The sequence below is a fragment of the Nycticebus coucang genome, chromosome 2 (genome assembly GCF_027406575.1).
Source record: "Nycticebus coucang isolate mNycCou1 chromosome 2, mNycCou1.pri, whole genome shotgun sequence".
In the NCBI taxonomy this organism is placed as follows: Eukaryota; Metazoa; Chordata; class Mammalia; order Primates; family Lorisidae; genus Nycticebus; species Nycticebus coucang.
Window position 1 is genome coordinate 63,859,503 of NC_069781.1, and position 17,635 is coordinate 63,877,137.

At 37.7% G+C, this 17,635-nt stretch overlaps 1 protein-coding gene across 6 annotated transcripts in view; it reads left to right on the forward strand.

The window, feature by feature from the left end:
- The window catches only part of FREM1 (FRAS1 related extracellular matrix 1), a 183,025-nt gene that overhangs the window by 96,699 nt on the left and 68,691 nt on the right, over positions 1-17,635 (forward strand). For all 6 annotated transcript variants that reach the window (XM_053572312.1, XM_053572332.1, XM_053572323.1 and 3 more), the window contains exons 17-20: positions 1,556-1,750; positions 3,031-3,216; positions 11,460-11,656; positions 16,064-16,286. In XM_053572312.1, the coding sequence (XP_053428287.1) occupies positions 1,556-1,750; positions 3,031-3,216; positions 11,460-11,656; positions 16,064-16,286 (801 nt within the window). The remainder of the gene's footprint in view (positions 1-1,555; positions 1,751-3,030; positions 3,217-11,459; positions 11,657-16,063; positions 16,287-17,635) is intronic.

The window sequence follows — 17,635 nt, forward strand, 5'->3', positions numbered from 1 at the left end:
ACACTGTGGGTCTTTTGACATTTGACATTCATCTGAAATGTATTTTAAAAATTTCAAAATGTCTGCCTTTTTCTTTGCTATTGCACCCGGCCCTCTAATTATCACATACCAAGCATTAAATAGTTATGGACTGAATGATGGATGAACATATTTTAAGCCAATTTGTTTTTGTGAGTTTGAATAGGAGAGAGGACTCTTCTGTTTTGAGCTCTCAGGCTCGACCGTGCTTTTCCTTATAAGCCCAGCTTTCTCACCCCTTAATTATTTGGGTGTGCAATAATATCATGTCTAGGTTTTCCTTGTCATTTTTCTCAAAAGGGAAAATAATGCCAAGCACAGTGCTTTGCAAATTAGACCAGGTTGTCTGGTGAAAAGAGAGGATGTCCCTGATTTTTTGCCACCTTGTCTCAGAAAAGCGCCAAGCAGAAATTGCTTCCCTCCTAGTGTTTTCAAGGTGATGCATGAGAGTCGGCAGGGCACATGCGTAGAACTTCCTGTCCTGGGGAGCCCATGCTCCTACTCTGTGCCATCGCTTAGTGACCCCACAGCAGGGTGTCCTGGTCACTGATAAACTGTCTAATCCTGGCATTTTCTTCCTCTTCCTCTTCTGCCTGAGCTGCGGCCATTTTGGATTCCATAGGTATAAGACCTAAAAAATTAAAAAAAAAAAAAAAAAAAAGAGAGAAAAGAAATGCTAAAATGTTCTTCTTTTCCAGGCACTGTTGCTACTTAAAAAAAAAAATAAATCTTGCCTAATATATGACAAGGAAAACGTTGAAAGAAATGACAGAAATATGAACCGACTATGTTTCACTGATCCAGCGTCCTCTATTTCACATAACTGCTGGGTGTTTGTGGGTATTCATTTGAGGTGGTAATTGCAAATGAAAAGACAATTACCAAAGGGACCAGGATGGCTTCTGCCTCTCCCGGAGGTTGGTCCCAACATCAAGTGATTAAGAGGAGAGAATAGGGCGGTGCCTGTGGCTCAGTGAGTATGGCGCCGGCCCCATATGTCGAGGGTGGCGGGTTCAAACCCAGCCCCGGCCAAACTGCAACAAAAAAATAGCCGGGCGTTGTGGCAGGTGCCTGTAGTCCCAGCTGCTCTGGAGGCTGAGGCAAGAGAATCACGTAAGCCCAAGAGTTAGAGGTTGCTGTGAGCCGTGTGACCTCATGGCACTCTACCCGAGGGCGGTACAGTGAGACTCTGTCTCTACAAAAAAAAAAAATAATAATAAGAGGAGAGAATAAAACCGTCTGTAGTCAAGCTTTGTGTCACTCCCTTGTTCAATTGTCAGACCCTTCTTAGCCCCGTTTTACCCCTTCCATATGGTGGGAGAGGTTGGCAGGGATATCACCAGAAGCAACAGATGGGCAAGAATTGTTGCATTATTTTCATGACTGTATTTAATTTCATAGTGATAAAATTGGGTTTTACATTTTATCCACTGAAATTTTTTCTCCCTCGTCTTTCAATGCTTATAGAAGAGATGTGTGTAAATCTCATGTTGGTATTTTCAAAAATCCAGGTTTCAGCTATAGCTCTGTCTTTCAGGTGGTGAGATTGGTCTGATGCCCTGTTTTGACACCATGACATTGGCGGTTTTGGATGCAGATGCTGGCCCTTTTGTGAATGGCTGTTGCTACAATGGACCTAATCCATCTGTTTCTCTTCATGAGTCCTCTCCAGTGTATGATCTCAACATCACAGTTCATCCAGTAGACAACCAGCCACCTTCAATTGCAATAGGTGACAATGTTTTATTCTGTTAAAGTACTATTGTCTTACCTGGTATCATATCTGTGGTTCAGTGAAATAATACATTTTACTTATAGTCAAAATTTAAAAAAAATACCATATAGAATTGCCCCTCAATAATTGCATCAACATAAATTTGCGAACAATCCCAAATCTATACAAGATTATAGGGTAAATTAATATTTTCAATATTTCTATAGGGAGAGAGAATACCAGTATGTGTATGTGTGTTTTGGGACAAGGACAACATTGGAATCTTCAAATATTCTGATTTTATTTCACATAGGAACATATAATTTGCCTGCTAAAGAGACCATAATTTAGTTTATCCATAATAATTTCTATTAGAATAGAATGAGCATACCGTAGAGACCATTTATATACATTTCCTTATTTGCTTATGGGAGGGGAAAGCAGAAAGAGGGATGGAAGGAGGGGGGTGGGACCTTGGTGTGTGTCACACTTTATGGGGGCAAGACATGATTGCAAGAGGGACTTTACCTAACAATAGCAATCAGTGTAACCTGGCTTATTGTACCCTCAATGAATCCCCAACAATAAAAAAAAAAACAAAAAACCTGTATTTGGAGGAGGCAGGGTACTGAAAAAAAGAAAAAAAAGAAAAGAAAGTCATCTCTTCACAGGCTTTATGTATATGTTCTGTCTCTCAGAAAAAAAAAAATACAAGCATATGTATGAATGTTATTGTAATTTGCAAACTATCTCCCAAGCAGTGTTCTGGAAAGGAAGCATTATCCCAGCAGAATAATTAAGCACCAAGGCATGAAAAAATGTTCATTATGAGCCATTCATAATAGCTCTCAGGCAATTAACGCTCTGACAAACAGAGGTAACAACTGATCTTGAAGAGTACATAAACTACATTTAGTGGCTTATCATTAAAACAGTTTGGCAATTCTTATTTTCATTTGTCACTTCTTTAGAGACACAAGGGAAATCAGAGTTGCTTGAGAATGACTGAGGGGCTGAACTGGAGCAGTTAGTATTTGCGCTCTCTTTCCATTAGTGTCTGACTTGCTTATACAAGAAAAATATATATAATTCTACGAGTCAAATTAAATTCCACCCGTTACCCCTGAATATTTTCATGTTAAAGAGAATTACACCAAAGAAAATGAACATCACCCATGGAAATGTTTTTGCAACAGGAGGCTTCCCTGAATTGGTAGTTCAGTCACTCCCTTTTGTTCTCACTCTTCTGATTAGAGGATTTCACGCTATGTCGTTCTTGTGTTGTTATTTGTGTGCAGGTACTGTGTTCCTTGTCGAGGAAGGTTTCTCAGCAGCTCTTACCATGAACCATTTGTCGGCCACTGACCCTGACACTGCAACAGATGACTTGGAATTTGTTTTGGTTTCTCCTCCCCAGTTTGGCTACCTTGAAAACACACTCCCTTCGGCAGGTTTTGAAAAAAGCAACATGGGCATAAGTATAGGTAAGACATGGTTTCACGATCAGCATCGACTCCTTCATAATTATGGATAAGCATGACCCAGCTCATGCTTAATAACTGGGTGAGGACGTTCAAAAGGTACCATAAAAATTCAAGTTATTATTATTACCATAGCTGATACTCTTGAATCTTTTTAATTTTGACTTTGCCCATGCAGCCAAGTTTACTTCAAAATAAATGGAAATTTTACTTAGAGAAAATAGGAGAATAAACATTGAAGAAAATAATGGGTTAAAAGGCACTCATAGCAACACGATGTATCACGATAGAAGGAATCTAGTGTGAGCTCACAAGATCTCATTCTCACGACCTTTTAGTATTTTTATAAATATTGGTGGGAAAGACTAGGAAATATACTAAGGGTGTAACAGAGAGAAAAAGCCTGAAAATGTTGAAGCAGATGACATGAATTTTGAAACCAAAATGTGTCTCAGTTACTTAAATAGCTGTTGTATTTCAGGCAAAAACAAAACAACCAAAACAAAAACAGAAAGCAAAACGAAAATCTTTGAAAGACAACACTTTAGAGATAAATGATTCTCCAAGCCTCTTTTGAGGTACATCCATTTTCAAAATGAGTGAGACTGGGTTTAAGATTAATCACATAAAGATGACCCAAATTCTCCTGTGACAATGCACAACTCAAGAGCATTTTCATCTATGACCCAAATTCATTTTCATCTATGAAATTCTACCCAAATTCATCTACCCAAATTCTCCTGTGACAATGGACAACTCAACTCATTTTCATCTATGACCCAAATTCTCCTGTGACAATGCACGACTCAGAGTATTTTCCTGTTCTGATTTAAGGCCATGTCAAAATACTAAAGAAAAGGTCAATTAATTCCACTCAATGCAACCAGTTGCTTGATATGTGCATCTTCAGGTAGGCAGATGATTGATTGACTCTTCTTTTGCCTTTATGGGGAAGAGGTAGTCTCTCTCTCTCTCTTTTTTTTTTTTATGAAATAATCATCAGATTTTAATTAACATATATATTTTTTTTCTATATTTGGAGATTCATTGAGGGTACAATAAGCCAGGTTACACTGATTGCATTTGTTAAGTAAAGTCCCTCTTGCAATCGTGTCTTGCCCCGAAAAGGTGTGGCACACACCAAGGCCTGACCCCCCTCCCTCCTTCCCTTTCTCTGCTCTTCCTTTCCCCACCCCCCCTCCTTCTTTCTCTCTCTGCTCTCCCCTTCCCCCACCCCCACCGTGACCTTAATTGTCATTAATTATCCTCATATCAAAATTGAGTACATAGGATTCTTGCTTCTCCATTCTTGTGATGCTTTACTAAGAATAATGTCTTCCACTTCCATCCAGGTTAATACGAAGGACGTAAAGTCTCCATTTTTTTTTAATGGCTAAATAGTATTCCATGGTGTACATATACCACAGCTTGTTAATCCATTCCTGGGTTGGTGGGCATTTAGGCTGTTTCCACATTTTGGTGATTGTAAATTGAGCTGCAATAAACAGTCTAGTACAAGTGTCCTTATGATAAAAGGATTTTTTTCCTTCTTTCCTTCTGGGTAGATGCCCAGTAATGGGATTGCAGGATCAAATGGGAGGTCTAGCTTGAGTGCTTTGAGGTTTCTCCATACTTCCTTCCAGAAAGGTTGTACTAGTTTGCAGTCCCACCAGCAGTGTAAAAGTGTTCCCTTCTCTCCACATCCATGCCAGTCTGCAGTTTTGCGATTTTGTGATGTGGGCCATTCTTACTGGGGTTAGATGGTATCTCAGGTTGGTTTTGATTTGCATTTCTCTACTAGATAGGGATGATGAACATTTTTTCATATGTTTGTTAGCCATTTGTCTGTCTTCTTTAGAGAAGGTTCTATTCATGTCTCTTGCCCATTGATATATGGGATTGTTGGCTTTTTTCATGTGGATTAATTTGAAGTTCTCTCTAGATCCTAGTTCTCAAGCTTTGTCTGATTCAAAATATGCAAATATCCTTTTCCAATGTGTAGGTTGTCTATTTGCTTTGGTTGTTGTCTCCTTAGCTGTACAGAAGCTTTTCAGTTTAATGAAGTCCCATTTATTTATATTTGTTGTTGTTGCAATTGCCATGGCAGTCTTCCTCATGAAGTCTTTCCCCAGGCCAGTATCTTCCAGTGTTTTTCCTATGCTTTCTTGGAGGATTTTTATTGTTTCATGCCTTAAATTTAAGTCCTTTATCCATCTTGAATCAATTTTTGTGAGTGGGGAAAAGGTGTGGGTCCAGTTTCAGTCTTTTACATGTGGATATCCAGTTCTCCCAATACCATTTATTGAATAGGGAATCTTTTCCCCACAATGTGTTCTTGTTTGGTTTATCAAAGATTAGGTGGTTGTAAGATGTTAGTTTCATTTCCTGGTTTTCCATTTGATTCCAAGTGTCTATGTCTCTATTTTTGTGCCAGTACCATGCTGTCTTGACCACTATGGCTTTGTAGTACAGCCTAAATTCTGGTGTGGTGATGCGCCCAGCTTTATTTTTATTACTAAGAACTGCCTTAGCTATACGGGTTTTTTTCTGGTTCCATACAAAATGCAGAATCATTTTTTCCAAATCTTGAAAGTACAATGTTGGTATTTTAATAGGAATGGCATCGAATAGGTAGATTGCCTTGGGAAGCATAGACATTTTAACAATGTTGATTCTTCCCATCCATGAGCATGGTATGTTCTTCCATTTGTTAATATCCTGTGCTATTTTCTTTCTGAGGATTTCATAATTTTCTTTATAGAGGTCCTTCACCTCCTTCATTAGGTATATTCCTAGGTATTTCATTTTCTTTGAAACTATGGTGAAGGGAGTTGTGTCCTTAATTAGCTTCTCATCTTGACTGTTATTGGTGTACACAAAGGCTACTGACTTGTGGACATTGATTTTATATCCTGAGACATTACTGTATTTTTTGATGACTTCCAGGAGTTTTGTGGTTGAGTCTTTGGGATTCTGTAAGTATAAGGTCATGTCGTCAGCAAAGATGGATAATTTGACCTCCTCTGCTCCCATTTGGATTCCCTTTATTTCCTTGTCTTGCCTAATTGTATTGGCTAGAACTTCCAGCACTATGTTGAATAATAAATGCGACAGAGGACAACCTTGTCTGGTTCCAGTTCTAAGAGGAAAAGCTTTCAGTTTTACTTCATTCGGTAAAATATAAGCTGTGGGTTTGTCATAGATAGCTTCAATCAGTTCTAGAAATGTGCCACCTATGCCTATACTCTTCAGTGTTCTAATTAGAAAAGGATGCTGGATTTTATTGAATGCTTTTACTGCATCTATTGAGAGGATCATATGCTCTTTATTTTTGCCTCTTAATATGGTGGGTAACATTTATGGACTTGTGTATGTTAAACCAGCCTTGCATCCCTGGGATGAAACCTACTTGATCATGATGTATGACTTTTTTGATGATAAGCTGTAATCTATTGGCTAGGATTTTGTTGAGAATTTTTGCAGCTATATTCATGAGTGAAATTGGTTTGAAATCCTCCTTTTTAGATGGGTCTTTTCCTGGTTTTGGTATCAGGGTGAAGTTTGCTTCATAGAACATGTTGGGGGAAGATTCCTTCCTCCTTGATTTTTGGGAATAATTTCTGCAGTACAGGAATAAGCTCTTCCTTGAAGTTTTTTTTTTTTTAATTTAAAGAACATTTTATTTTATTTTATTTTTTTATTAAATCATAGCTGTGTACATTGACATAATCATGGGGCATCATTCACTAGCTTCACAGACTGTTTACCAAGTTTCAAATATACCCTTGTAAGATGCACCACTGGTGTAATCCCACCAATTACACTACCAGACCTCAGACTATACTACAAATCGATAGTGTTCCTTGAAGGTTTGATAGAATTCTGGTGTGAAGCCATCTGGACCAGGGCATTTTTTGGTTGGAAGCTTTTTTATTGTTTCTTTCATCTCAGTGCTTGAAATTGGTCTGTATTTCTTCCTGGCTAAGTCTAGGGAGAGGGTGTGATTCCAAATATTGATCCATTTCCTTCACATTGTCAAATTTCTGGGCATAGAGTTTCTGGTAGTATTCAGAGATAATCTCTTGTATCTCTGTGGGATCAGTTGTTATTTCCCCTTTATCATTTCTGATTGAGGTTACTGGAGATTTTACTTTTCTATTTCTTGATAGTCTGGCCAATGGTTTATCTATTTTATTAATTTTTTCAAAAAACCAACTCCTTGTTTCATTAATTTCTGAATGATTCTTTTGTTTTCAATTTCATTGATCTCTGATTTGATTTTGGAGAGTTCTTTTCTTCTACTGGGTTTAGGCTTAGATTGTTCTTCTTTTTTCAATTCCACAAGATGGCTTGTGAGTTTTTTGATGCACTCTCTTTCTGTTTTTCGAATGTAGGCATCTAAAGTGATAAATTTTCCTCTCAAAACAGTATCCCAGTACTGTTTTGGTATGTACCAAACCTTTGCAGTATCCCACAGGTTTTGGTAGCTTGTGTCTTCATTGTTTGTTATGCTCAAGGAAGTTGATGATTTCTTGTTTTATTTCTTCCTTCACCCATCTGTCATTCAACAGAAGGTTGTTTAATTTCCATGCCTTTGTGTGGGGTAATGTTTTTGTTAGAGTTGAGTTCTACCTGTAGTGCCTTATGGTCTGAGAAGATACAAGGTAAAATTTCAATTCTTTTGATTCTGTTAATATTTGTTTTATGTCCCAGGACATGATTACTTTGGAGAATGTTCCATGGGGTGATGAGAAGAATGTATATTCTTTATCTTTGGGATGGAGTGTTCTATATGCGTCTATCAAGCACAGTTGTTCTAGGGTCTCATTTAAATCTCTTATATCTCTGTTTAATATCTGTTTGGAGGATCTGTCCAGCTCTGTGAGAGGAGTGTTAAAGTCCCCTGTTATTATGGTATTATCAGATATCATATTGCTCAGACTGACTAAGGTCTGTTTCAAGAATCTGGGAGCATTTAAATTGGATGCATAGATATTTAGAATTGAAACGTCCTCTTGTTGTATTTTTCCCTTGACTAATATAAATTGACCATCTTTGTCTTTTTTGACTTTAGTTGCTTTAAATCCACATGTATCTGAAAATAGGATCACAACTCCTCTTTTCTTCTGAATTGCATTTGCCTGAAAAATTGTCTTCCAACCCTTGACTCGGAGTTTTAATTTGTCTTTTGAAGCCAGGTGTTTTTCTTGCAGACAGCAAATGGTTGGCTTTTGTTTTTTAATCCAGTCAGCCAATCTATTTTTCTTTAGTGGGAAATTCAAGCCATTAACATTTATTGAGATATGATAAGTGTGGTAGTGTTCTATTCATCTTATTTTGTGAAAGTCCATTGCTTAATTTTATCTTTTGCATCGGTGTGGAAGTTGGGTTCTGTCCTTTAATTTCTGAGTGCTTACTTTGGTGCTGATCCATTGTGATGGTCAGTGTGTAGAACAGGTTGAAGTGTTTCCTGTAGAGCTGGTCTTGTTGTGGCGAATTTCCTCAATGTTTGTATATCAGTAAATGATTTGATTTCTTCATCAATTTAAAAGGGTATAGCAGAGCTGTATACCAAAGCAATTTCTGGGCTGGAAATTATTCTGTTTAAGTAGATTAAAGGTAGACGACTATTGTCTTCTTGCTTGGAAAGTTTCATTAGAGAAGTCTGCGGTCACTCTGATGGATTTGCCCCTGTAGGTCAACTGGCGCTTACTCCTGGCAGCTTGCAGAATCTTTTCTTTTGTCTTGACTTTGGACAGGTTCATCACAATGTGTCTTGGAGAAGCTCGGTTAGAGTTGAGGCGACCTGGTGTCCGATATCCCTCTGAAAGCAGTGTGTCAGAATTTTTGGTGATATTTGGGAAATTTTCTTTTATAATATTCTCTAGAATGGCTTCCATTCCTCTGGGGCATTCTTCTTCCCCTTCTGGGATTCCTATAACTTTTATGTTGGAACGCTTCATAAAGTCCCATAATTCTGACAATGAACGTTCTGCTTTCTCTCTCTTCTTTTCTGCCTCTTTAACTATCTGAGTTATCTCAAGAACTTTATCCTCTACATTCAGTTCCTTCAGCTCCGCTATATCCTTTCTTTATTCTTCATATCGTTCATCTCTTATTTGATTCTGTTTTTGGATTTCTTTTCTGTTATTTTCCACTTTATTAGCAGTTTCCTTCATTGTTTCCATCATTTCCTTCATTGTTTTCATCATGTGTATTCTAAATTCCCTTTCTGTCATTCCTAACATTTCTTTATAGGTGGAATCCTCTGCAGTAGCTACCTCATGGTCTCTTGGAGGGGTTGCTCTGGACTGGTTCTTCATGTTGCCAGGAGTTTTCTGCTGATTTTTCCTCATGAGTGATTTCTTTTATTTGTTTCCTTGCCCGAATTTTCCTTTCACTTCTTCTTGCTCTTTAAGTGCCTGTGGGCTAGGGTTTAGATGAGTCCTTTTGGTATAGGACCAGAAGGATGAGAAGGTTGAAGAGCAAGAAGAGATAAAAGAAAGAAAAAAAGAAAGTAAGAAAGAAAAAATAACAGAGAAAGGAGAGGGGGTGGGTAAAAGGGAATATGGACAAAAAGAAGAGCGGCACAGAAAGAGGAAGACAGAACAATATAGGTGTACAGTAGTACTTTGATACAACCTTAAAAAAACCCCAACCTCTGGGGGTGCCCGGTTGGGTGGTTCCCTGAGGTCAGCAGCTCTTTGCTAACCTGGTCGGACACAGTACCCTACCTTTACCAAGTAGAGAGGAAAGAAAAAATGCTATAAATCAAACCAAAACAAGCAAACAGAAAACTTGATTGGATAAAATTGCGTGAAAAACCAAACAATAGGGGTAAAAACACTAGCAAAAATGAAGACCTTATTATTGAAAAAGGCAGCAATGGGAAATTGTATTTAAAGTAGAAAAATGGAGAAAGTAAAAAGGAAAAACAAAAGAACAAATCTGTAGGGAAAAGGTTGAAATTAAAAAATAAAACAAAAACAACAACACAAAAATATAAACAAACAACAACAAAAAAACAAACAAAAACAAAGTAGTATATATATCTTGTTGAATATTTTCTGGGCAACAGGTGGTCTTCTAGGGTATGAGATGTTAATCACAATGCTGATACGACTGGTGGCCTCTGCTGATTTCTCAAACCCCACAGGGTGGAGACCCTAAATCTCTCTTCAGCCCTCTTAAAAGGCACTTTAAACTTCTAAACTTGACTAAGTGGAAGCTTTCCCAGGAAAGTGCTTATCCCTGGGATCACTGCTGAAGTGGCTATCCACTTACCCAGTGTGCCAAAACCCATCTCACTCTGCCCCTGAGGGTTAAGGCTGTAAGGCGGCTCAGTCCTCGCCTTTAGGCTGCTCAGTCACTAGATTACTAGCTCCCGCCCGATCCTTGCTCTGGGACCCTGAGGGCAGAGCTTGCTGGGGCAGTTCTCTCACAATGGCTCCTTGTGGCCCACAGCTGAACACTATTAGTTCCCTCTGGCTCAGCAGCTCAGTCTGGGGCCCTAGACAATGCCCAAAGTTCTATGCACTCCTGCTCAAGCTCTCCCCAAGGCAGTTCAACTGAGTTCCAAGTCCAGAAACACCAAAACAGTTCATAGGTAAGGCCTTTCCAGTTTGCAGTCTCACTGCTGCTGTACTTACAGCTGCCGGCGGGATTAGACCAACCGAACACACACAACCACTTGCCAGTTTTCCACTGTTTTTGTCCTTCTCTTGGGATCCAGAAGTGTCTCGCTGATTCCCTGTGTCCTCAAAGGGATGATTATAGGCAGATCCCACCAGCCAGAGATGCCTGGAGTCTTATCTCCCCAGACTCACCGTGCCCAGTTGCAGGGAAGCTGTTACTAGGCTGCCATCTTGCTCTCCACCAGTGGTGTCTTTTTTAATCTAAGTGTGGCAAGAACCACACATGCAGAATCAATGATTTAATTAAGGCAAGGTCTCTTTGACATTTATCTCAAGTATGTGAAGTGGTCATGAAGTTCCTATGCCTACCAGTTAGCAGTTATCTCTCTTCTGTTCTCCATGCAAAAGTTATCCTTGCTTATGATCTATGAATCATGTGTTGATGGTGAGGCGTGTTGCAGCCCTTGATAGTGGATACTTAGATCAACTGGTATGATCTTTTATTTGCTCTGCTGAAAAAAAAAAAAGGCTATAATTGAGTTAAGGATTGTGCACCAATAACTTAAAAAGGATGTTTTTCTTATTTACCTGTTCCATCTTGGTGTGCACCAGCTTCATTTCAGTGGAAAGACATGAAGGATTTGCACATTAACTACGTGCAGTCCAGGCATCTGAGGATAGAACCAACTGCCGACCAGTTCACCTTGTATGTCACAGATGGGAAGCAGCGGTCCTTGGAGATACCATTTCACCTTATTATCAGTCCCACAAATGATGAAGTTCCTGACTTTGTAGTGCAGAATATTACGGTAAGAACCATGTCAGGCTGTTCAATTTCTCTCTGATCATTTTTGATTTTGATTTTTGCCCAGTCCATTTACACTGGTCCACATGCACTTAACACATTAAATTGATAAGGAGCAGGGAAGGCAGTATTCAGTGTCATGTAATGCAATCATTTGATAGCAAACTATTAGTCTAATAATAATGATGATGGTAATGGTTATAATAATTACCAACACATCGCGATTTATGCATGTAATTATGAAGTTGAATATACAGGGTGTCCATAAAGTTTATGTGTGATTTAAAATTTAAAGTTCGTGTGCAATTTAAAATAAGGTAGAGTTGTAGGTTTTAAGCCCTTTACATGTATTCATATTTAATACTCACAACAGGCTTTTAGGGTGATGGTATAATTATTGTCATTTCATAACTGAAGTAATGAGGCATAAAGAGGTTAACTAAGTAGCCTATGATCACAGGACTTGGGAGTAAGTGGCACACAGGAACTATGCATCCAGACCATCCTATCCATAGTGTGCTCTCTTAACCAATGTTATAACAGCAAGGACACTTAATTCACAGACTATAGGCATCTTTATTATGTAACTACAGTAGAGTGTTCATAGTTGACCACCTCCTTAAGTTGACCTAATTTTCATAGACTGGACTTGTATCACATGTATGGATCAGTACAGTAGACCTAGTTGACCACCTCTGTATGTTGACCAGTTTGATACAGTCTCTTGGATGGTTAACTTACAGAGATTCTACTGTATTTATAAAGATATTAATGTATGAGATGAAAAAATACAATTTGGATCATTCTTTTTATGCAGCTTTAAAAACATTTTATATAATAATATTTGTTAGTTTAAAAAAATCCCAATATGTACTTAAAATGGCTCATAAAATCACACCTTAGATGGCACCTGCTGACTTTTAAAAATAATAATATATGCATGTGGTTAAATAAAATCAAATGTTGATAGACATACAAAGAGAAATGTGAAATTCTCCCATAATGGCTAGTCACTCTCCAATGATAAAGTTTTTAGTAGTTTACTCCCACAAAAATAATCTGTGAACAGGCCAGTAATGAGTATGTGTACTGTGATTTTTCTGTATAATTTTGCTTACAATGTATCGCATTAAACCAAATATTCTATACTTTAAGAAACAACTTCATCTATATTAGAAGTCTTTTCATATCAAGATATAATTCTTTCTAATCTATTTTTTTTTTGAGACAGAGTTTCACTGTGTTGCCCTCATTAGAGTGCTGTGGTGTCACAGCTCACAGCAACCTCAAATTCTTGGCTCTTGCCTCAGCCTCCCAAGTAGCTGGGACTACAGGCACCCACCACAATGCCTGGCTATTTTTTGTTGTTGTTGTAGTTGTCGTTGTTTAGCAGGCCTGGGCCAGGTTCGAACCTGCCAGCCCAGGTATATGCGGCCAGCGCCCTAACCACTGAGCTATGGGCGCCAAACCTCTAATTTTTTTTTAATGTATGATTATTTAATCTAGACATATGTATAATAAATCCTGGTTAAATGAAATGAGCACAGGCTTGGAATCAGAGGGACTTGGGTGTTGCTTTTTACTAGTTATAGGGTTTAGAGCAAGTTATTTCTCTCTGTGCTTCTGTTTCTTCACCTGTAAAATGTGTGTCACCTCTTCTTTAAGGGTCACCGTGATGATCAAGGTAGTCAAAGTACAGAGCAGACCCTTAATAACTAGGTGCTATTCATATTATTGACATGTTGTTATGCTTGCTGTCTTTTTTCTGATAGGGACCAAACCAAATTTTAGCTATTTTGAAAGTGTTATTTTGCCTTATTTTTCACTAAAAATCATCAGATTCTAAATGCAAAGTCTCTATTTGATTTTAATTTTCTGTTGAATTTTAATGGTACATGAGAGTCAGCTTAGCATGAAATTTAAGAGCCAACTCTTGCCTTTCCTCCCATTTTGGCACATGGGTTTCTCTGGAGAGCCCTTCAGTAATTATGAGTGAGAAAAAAAAATCTACAAATGACTCCTTCTATACCTACCTCCATTGTATCTGTCTGGGGTTGGGGCTTCTGAGGTAATTAGGCCGCTGGGAAGTTGTCTTTTATTCTCTCTTAGTAATCATGATTTTTACTTGTGTATTCCTTATAGAAACTGTGAGAGAGTGATAAATATGGAGTCTCATGTATAATGGGCAAGTCTATTTTAGCTTTCAAATAATTTTTTTAGATGCCCGTATTTTGCTTTCTCGTGAGGAAATGTATTTATCTGGTAGATGGCTAGGCTTCCATCAAGTTGTGCTGCAAAATGATTTGCGGTTTTAGTTTATTATAATCCATTCCAAACCTACTTACTGATAAGTTTTCACATTTTATTAATATGTATATTGACCTAAAATTTCGATTTTCATAATCTCAACAAATAATTCAATCTTTAAAAGAGAATCCCACATTTTAGTCAAGCTCTATTAAGAAGGATAATTACAACGTACTTTTAGGTTGCTTTATTGAAGGACACAAAGGGAAAGTGACCATCCACAATGACTTTATAAGCATATCATTGTGAATTAAACTATGAGGCCACTTTAGTCTTTAAGAAGTAGGGCCAGATAGAAGAAAATCAGCATCATATTAGTCCAAGTATCACATATGGTGACTGATTCTTCTTTGTGGAATTTCAGTAAAAAGTAGGTACAGAGAATTCTCTTCCAAGTCAGTAAGAGAGGCCAAAAAAGAAAGGGTATTTTCGAAAATCTGAACTGTATGTAGCCTTCAAATCTTAATCACCCTTCACCCATGAAGACAACCTGGTCTCCTGTGTCCTTGCGTGTTTCTTGTTTATGAATATCTTGCATTTTTAGACATTTTCTTCCTTGCATTATAGTTGTTAATGACAGGCCTTTCCAGTCTCACCTGACTTGCATTCTTGGGAATATTTGTGTTCCCTACAGCATGTAGCCTGCTGACTTTGTAGACACCCAATAAACATGTATAGAATTTACATACTCTTGTTATTTAGATCTTGCTATATTTCAAAATAGGAAACAACTATTTCTTTGTTCCCTCTCTTCTCACTATGAGAATAAAATGATCAAGACAACTAACGTATATTTAAGTTCTAGATGTCTAGCTCCTGTGTGAGATCTTAAACGTTTAGTTCTCTTTGTACTTAATGTATTATAAAACCTTAAGTGAGGTGTGAGAAGGAGTGGGAAGGGTAGTTCAAGAAAATTGGAGGTGTGAGGACTGGGGAGACATGAGGGACCCAGCATAAAAAATATGCATTATTCTGAATACAGAAGCATCCTTTTCAATTGTTTATCACAATAAAAAACAGAAGTTTTTACTGCAAAAATTAAAAAAAAAACAAATATCACCAGTGTATGTAGCAGATTCTTGTGCCATTTATATAGCAGTTAGAAACATAAGAATTATGGAAGAAAGAAGGTTCAGTAGGCTAAAATAATAGATTGGTGTCTGGGTCCCATGGCTCATGCCAGTAATCCTAGCCCTCTGGGAGGTCAAGGCAGGTGAATTGCTTGAGCTCAGGAGTTTGAAACCAGCCTGAGCAAGAGTGAGATCCTGTCTCTACTAAAGATAGAAAAATTAGCTGGCTGTGGTGACACACACCTATAGTCCCAGCTACTGAGAGGCTGAGGCAAGAAGATCTATTAATTAGTAAAAAAAAAAAAAAAAAAAAAAATAGATTGGTATCTGAAGGTGAATGTTCTAGATTCAATTTTACAACTGAACTTTTCTATGACTTCCTGAAAGTAAGTCTTCTTTTGGTTTCTTTTGTTCATGACTCTTGAATTAAGAACAAAATATATTCTAAAAATCACATGTCCTTTGTCCTTTATAGAAAGGAATGAAGTGCTTTAAAATATTCGGGAAAAATGTGAGGGAGATTAGTAGGTTTCTTTCTTCTTTCATGTTCCTATTAAATCAGCACTTTCTTTTTGGGACTCATAATATACAAATCTTATAGAAAATTTGAAATAGAATATCTTCAAATGATTTTTTTTAACAGTTTGACAAAAAAAATAAATAAATAAGTTCAAGCCGATCTGAGTGGCTCACATCTATAATCCCAGGACTTTGGGAGGCTGAGGCAGAAGGATTGCTTGGAGCAAGGAGTTTGAGACCAGCCTAGGTCTCAAACATAGTAGAACCCTGCTGTGCAAAAATAAAATACTTAGCTGGTATGAGGGGACATGGTTGTAGTCCTAGCTATTCAGGAGGCTAGGCAGGAGCATCACTTGATCTAGGAGTTTGAGGCTATAGTGACTATAATTGCACCACTGCACTTCAGCCTGGGCAACAGAACAAGACACTGTCTCTAAAAATTTTTTTTAATTAATTAAAATAAAGACAAGTTCTATTTCATTCACAGCTGACTTTTCTGACTTGTTCTTGTTCAGGTGTGTGAAGGGCAGACGAAGGACCTGGATCTTTCCATCATCAGTGCTGTTGACCTGGATGTTCCCAAGGACCCCCTGCTCTTCAGCCTTACTCATAACCCACGCCACGGTCTCATCATCAATGGGGGCTTCAGGAAAGACCTTCCTCAGAATAAGCAGCCAGCCAACCCTAATCAGAAGCATGAACTTGTCCAAAACTTTTCCATGGATCTTCTCAAGACTGGTATATCACGTTCCACTTCTATTCATTTGTTATTATTGATTTAATAATTTATAATAGATTGTAGATTCCACTTAAATGGAAACCTCCATTTAGACGTTTGTAGATGCCACATATAAGTGGAATAAGGAGACAATAGATTGATCACCAGATCCTAGGAGGTGGGAGGATTGGGGAGATGTTTGCCAAAGGATACAACATTTTGGGGTGGCACCTGTGGCTCAGTGAGTAGGGTGCTGGCCCCAGATACCGAGGGTGGTGGGTTCGAACTTGGCCCTGGCCACACCACAACAAAAAATATAGCCAGGCATTGTGTCAGGCTCCTGTAGTCCCAGCTACTAGGGAGGCTGAGGCAAGAAAATCGCCTAAGCCCAAGAGCTGGAGGTTGCTGTGAGCTGTGATGCCACAGCACTCTACCAAGGGTGACAAAGTAGGACTCTGTCTCTAAAAAAAAATACAACATTTTGGATAAGAAGAATTAGTTCAAGAGCTCTCTATTGTACATCACAGTGACGACAGTTAACAACTATATATTGTACACTTGAAAATTCCTAAGACCATAGATTTGAAATGTTTTGCTACAAAAAAGATAAGTATGTGCAGTAATTCAAATTAATTACCTTGATTTAACCATTCTACAATGTACAAATATATCAAAACACCATATTGTATACCATAATTGCATGGAATTTTTGTCAATTAAAAACAAATTTAAAAAACAATTTAACTCATAAAAGATAATAATAAATCACAGATATAGGGGTTGAAAAAATATCATTCACCTACTTTCTTTATACCTCAAGGTTTCTTTCTGGGCTAGGATTAGTGTGGAGCATAAAGACCCAGCTAGAGATAGTAATAGAAAGGCAGTAACATGTTTTCTTTTACTTTCAGAGTACCTTTAAAAATGATATTTATGATTTCTGGAATTTTAGTTCAAGCTTTCAAGGTCATAATAAAACATTCCTTTCTGAAACTACCGAAATTATAAAACTAAATTTTAAGAAATTTGTCTGCCAAAATTTCCGCAGTTGAAACAAATATAGAACCACATACAATAATGACTCATTATTCTCCAAGGAGATAATTTGCTCTTAAGGAAATGACATATTGGAATAGCTGCCTGAATTATTTTGTAATTATTTTTTTATTTTTATTTATTTATTTATTTATTTATTTATTTATTTATTTTTATTAAATCATAGCTGTGTACATTAGTATGATCGTGGGGCACCATACACTTGGTTCATAGATCGTTTGACACATTTTCATCACATTAGTTAACATAGCTTTGATAGCATTTTCTTAGTTATTTTGCTAAGACCTTTACATTCCACATTTACTAGGATTCA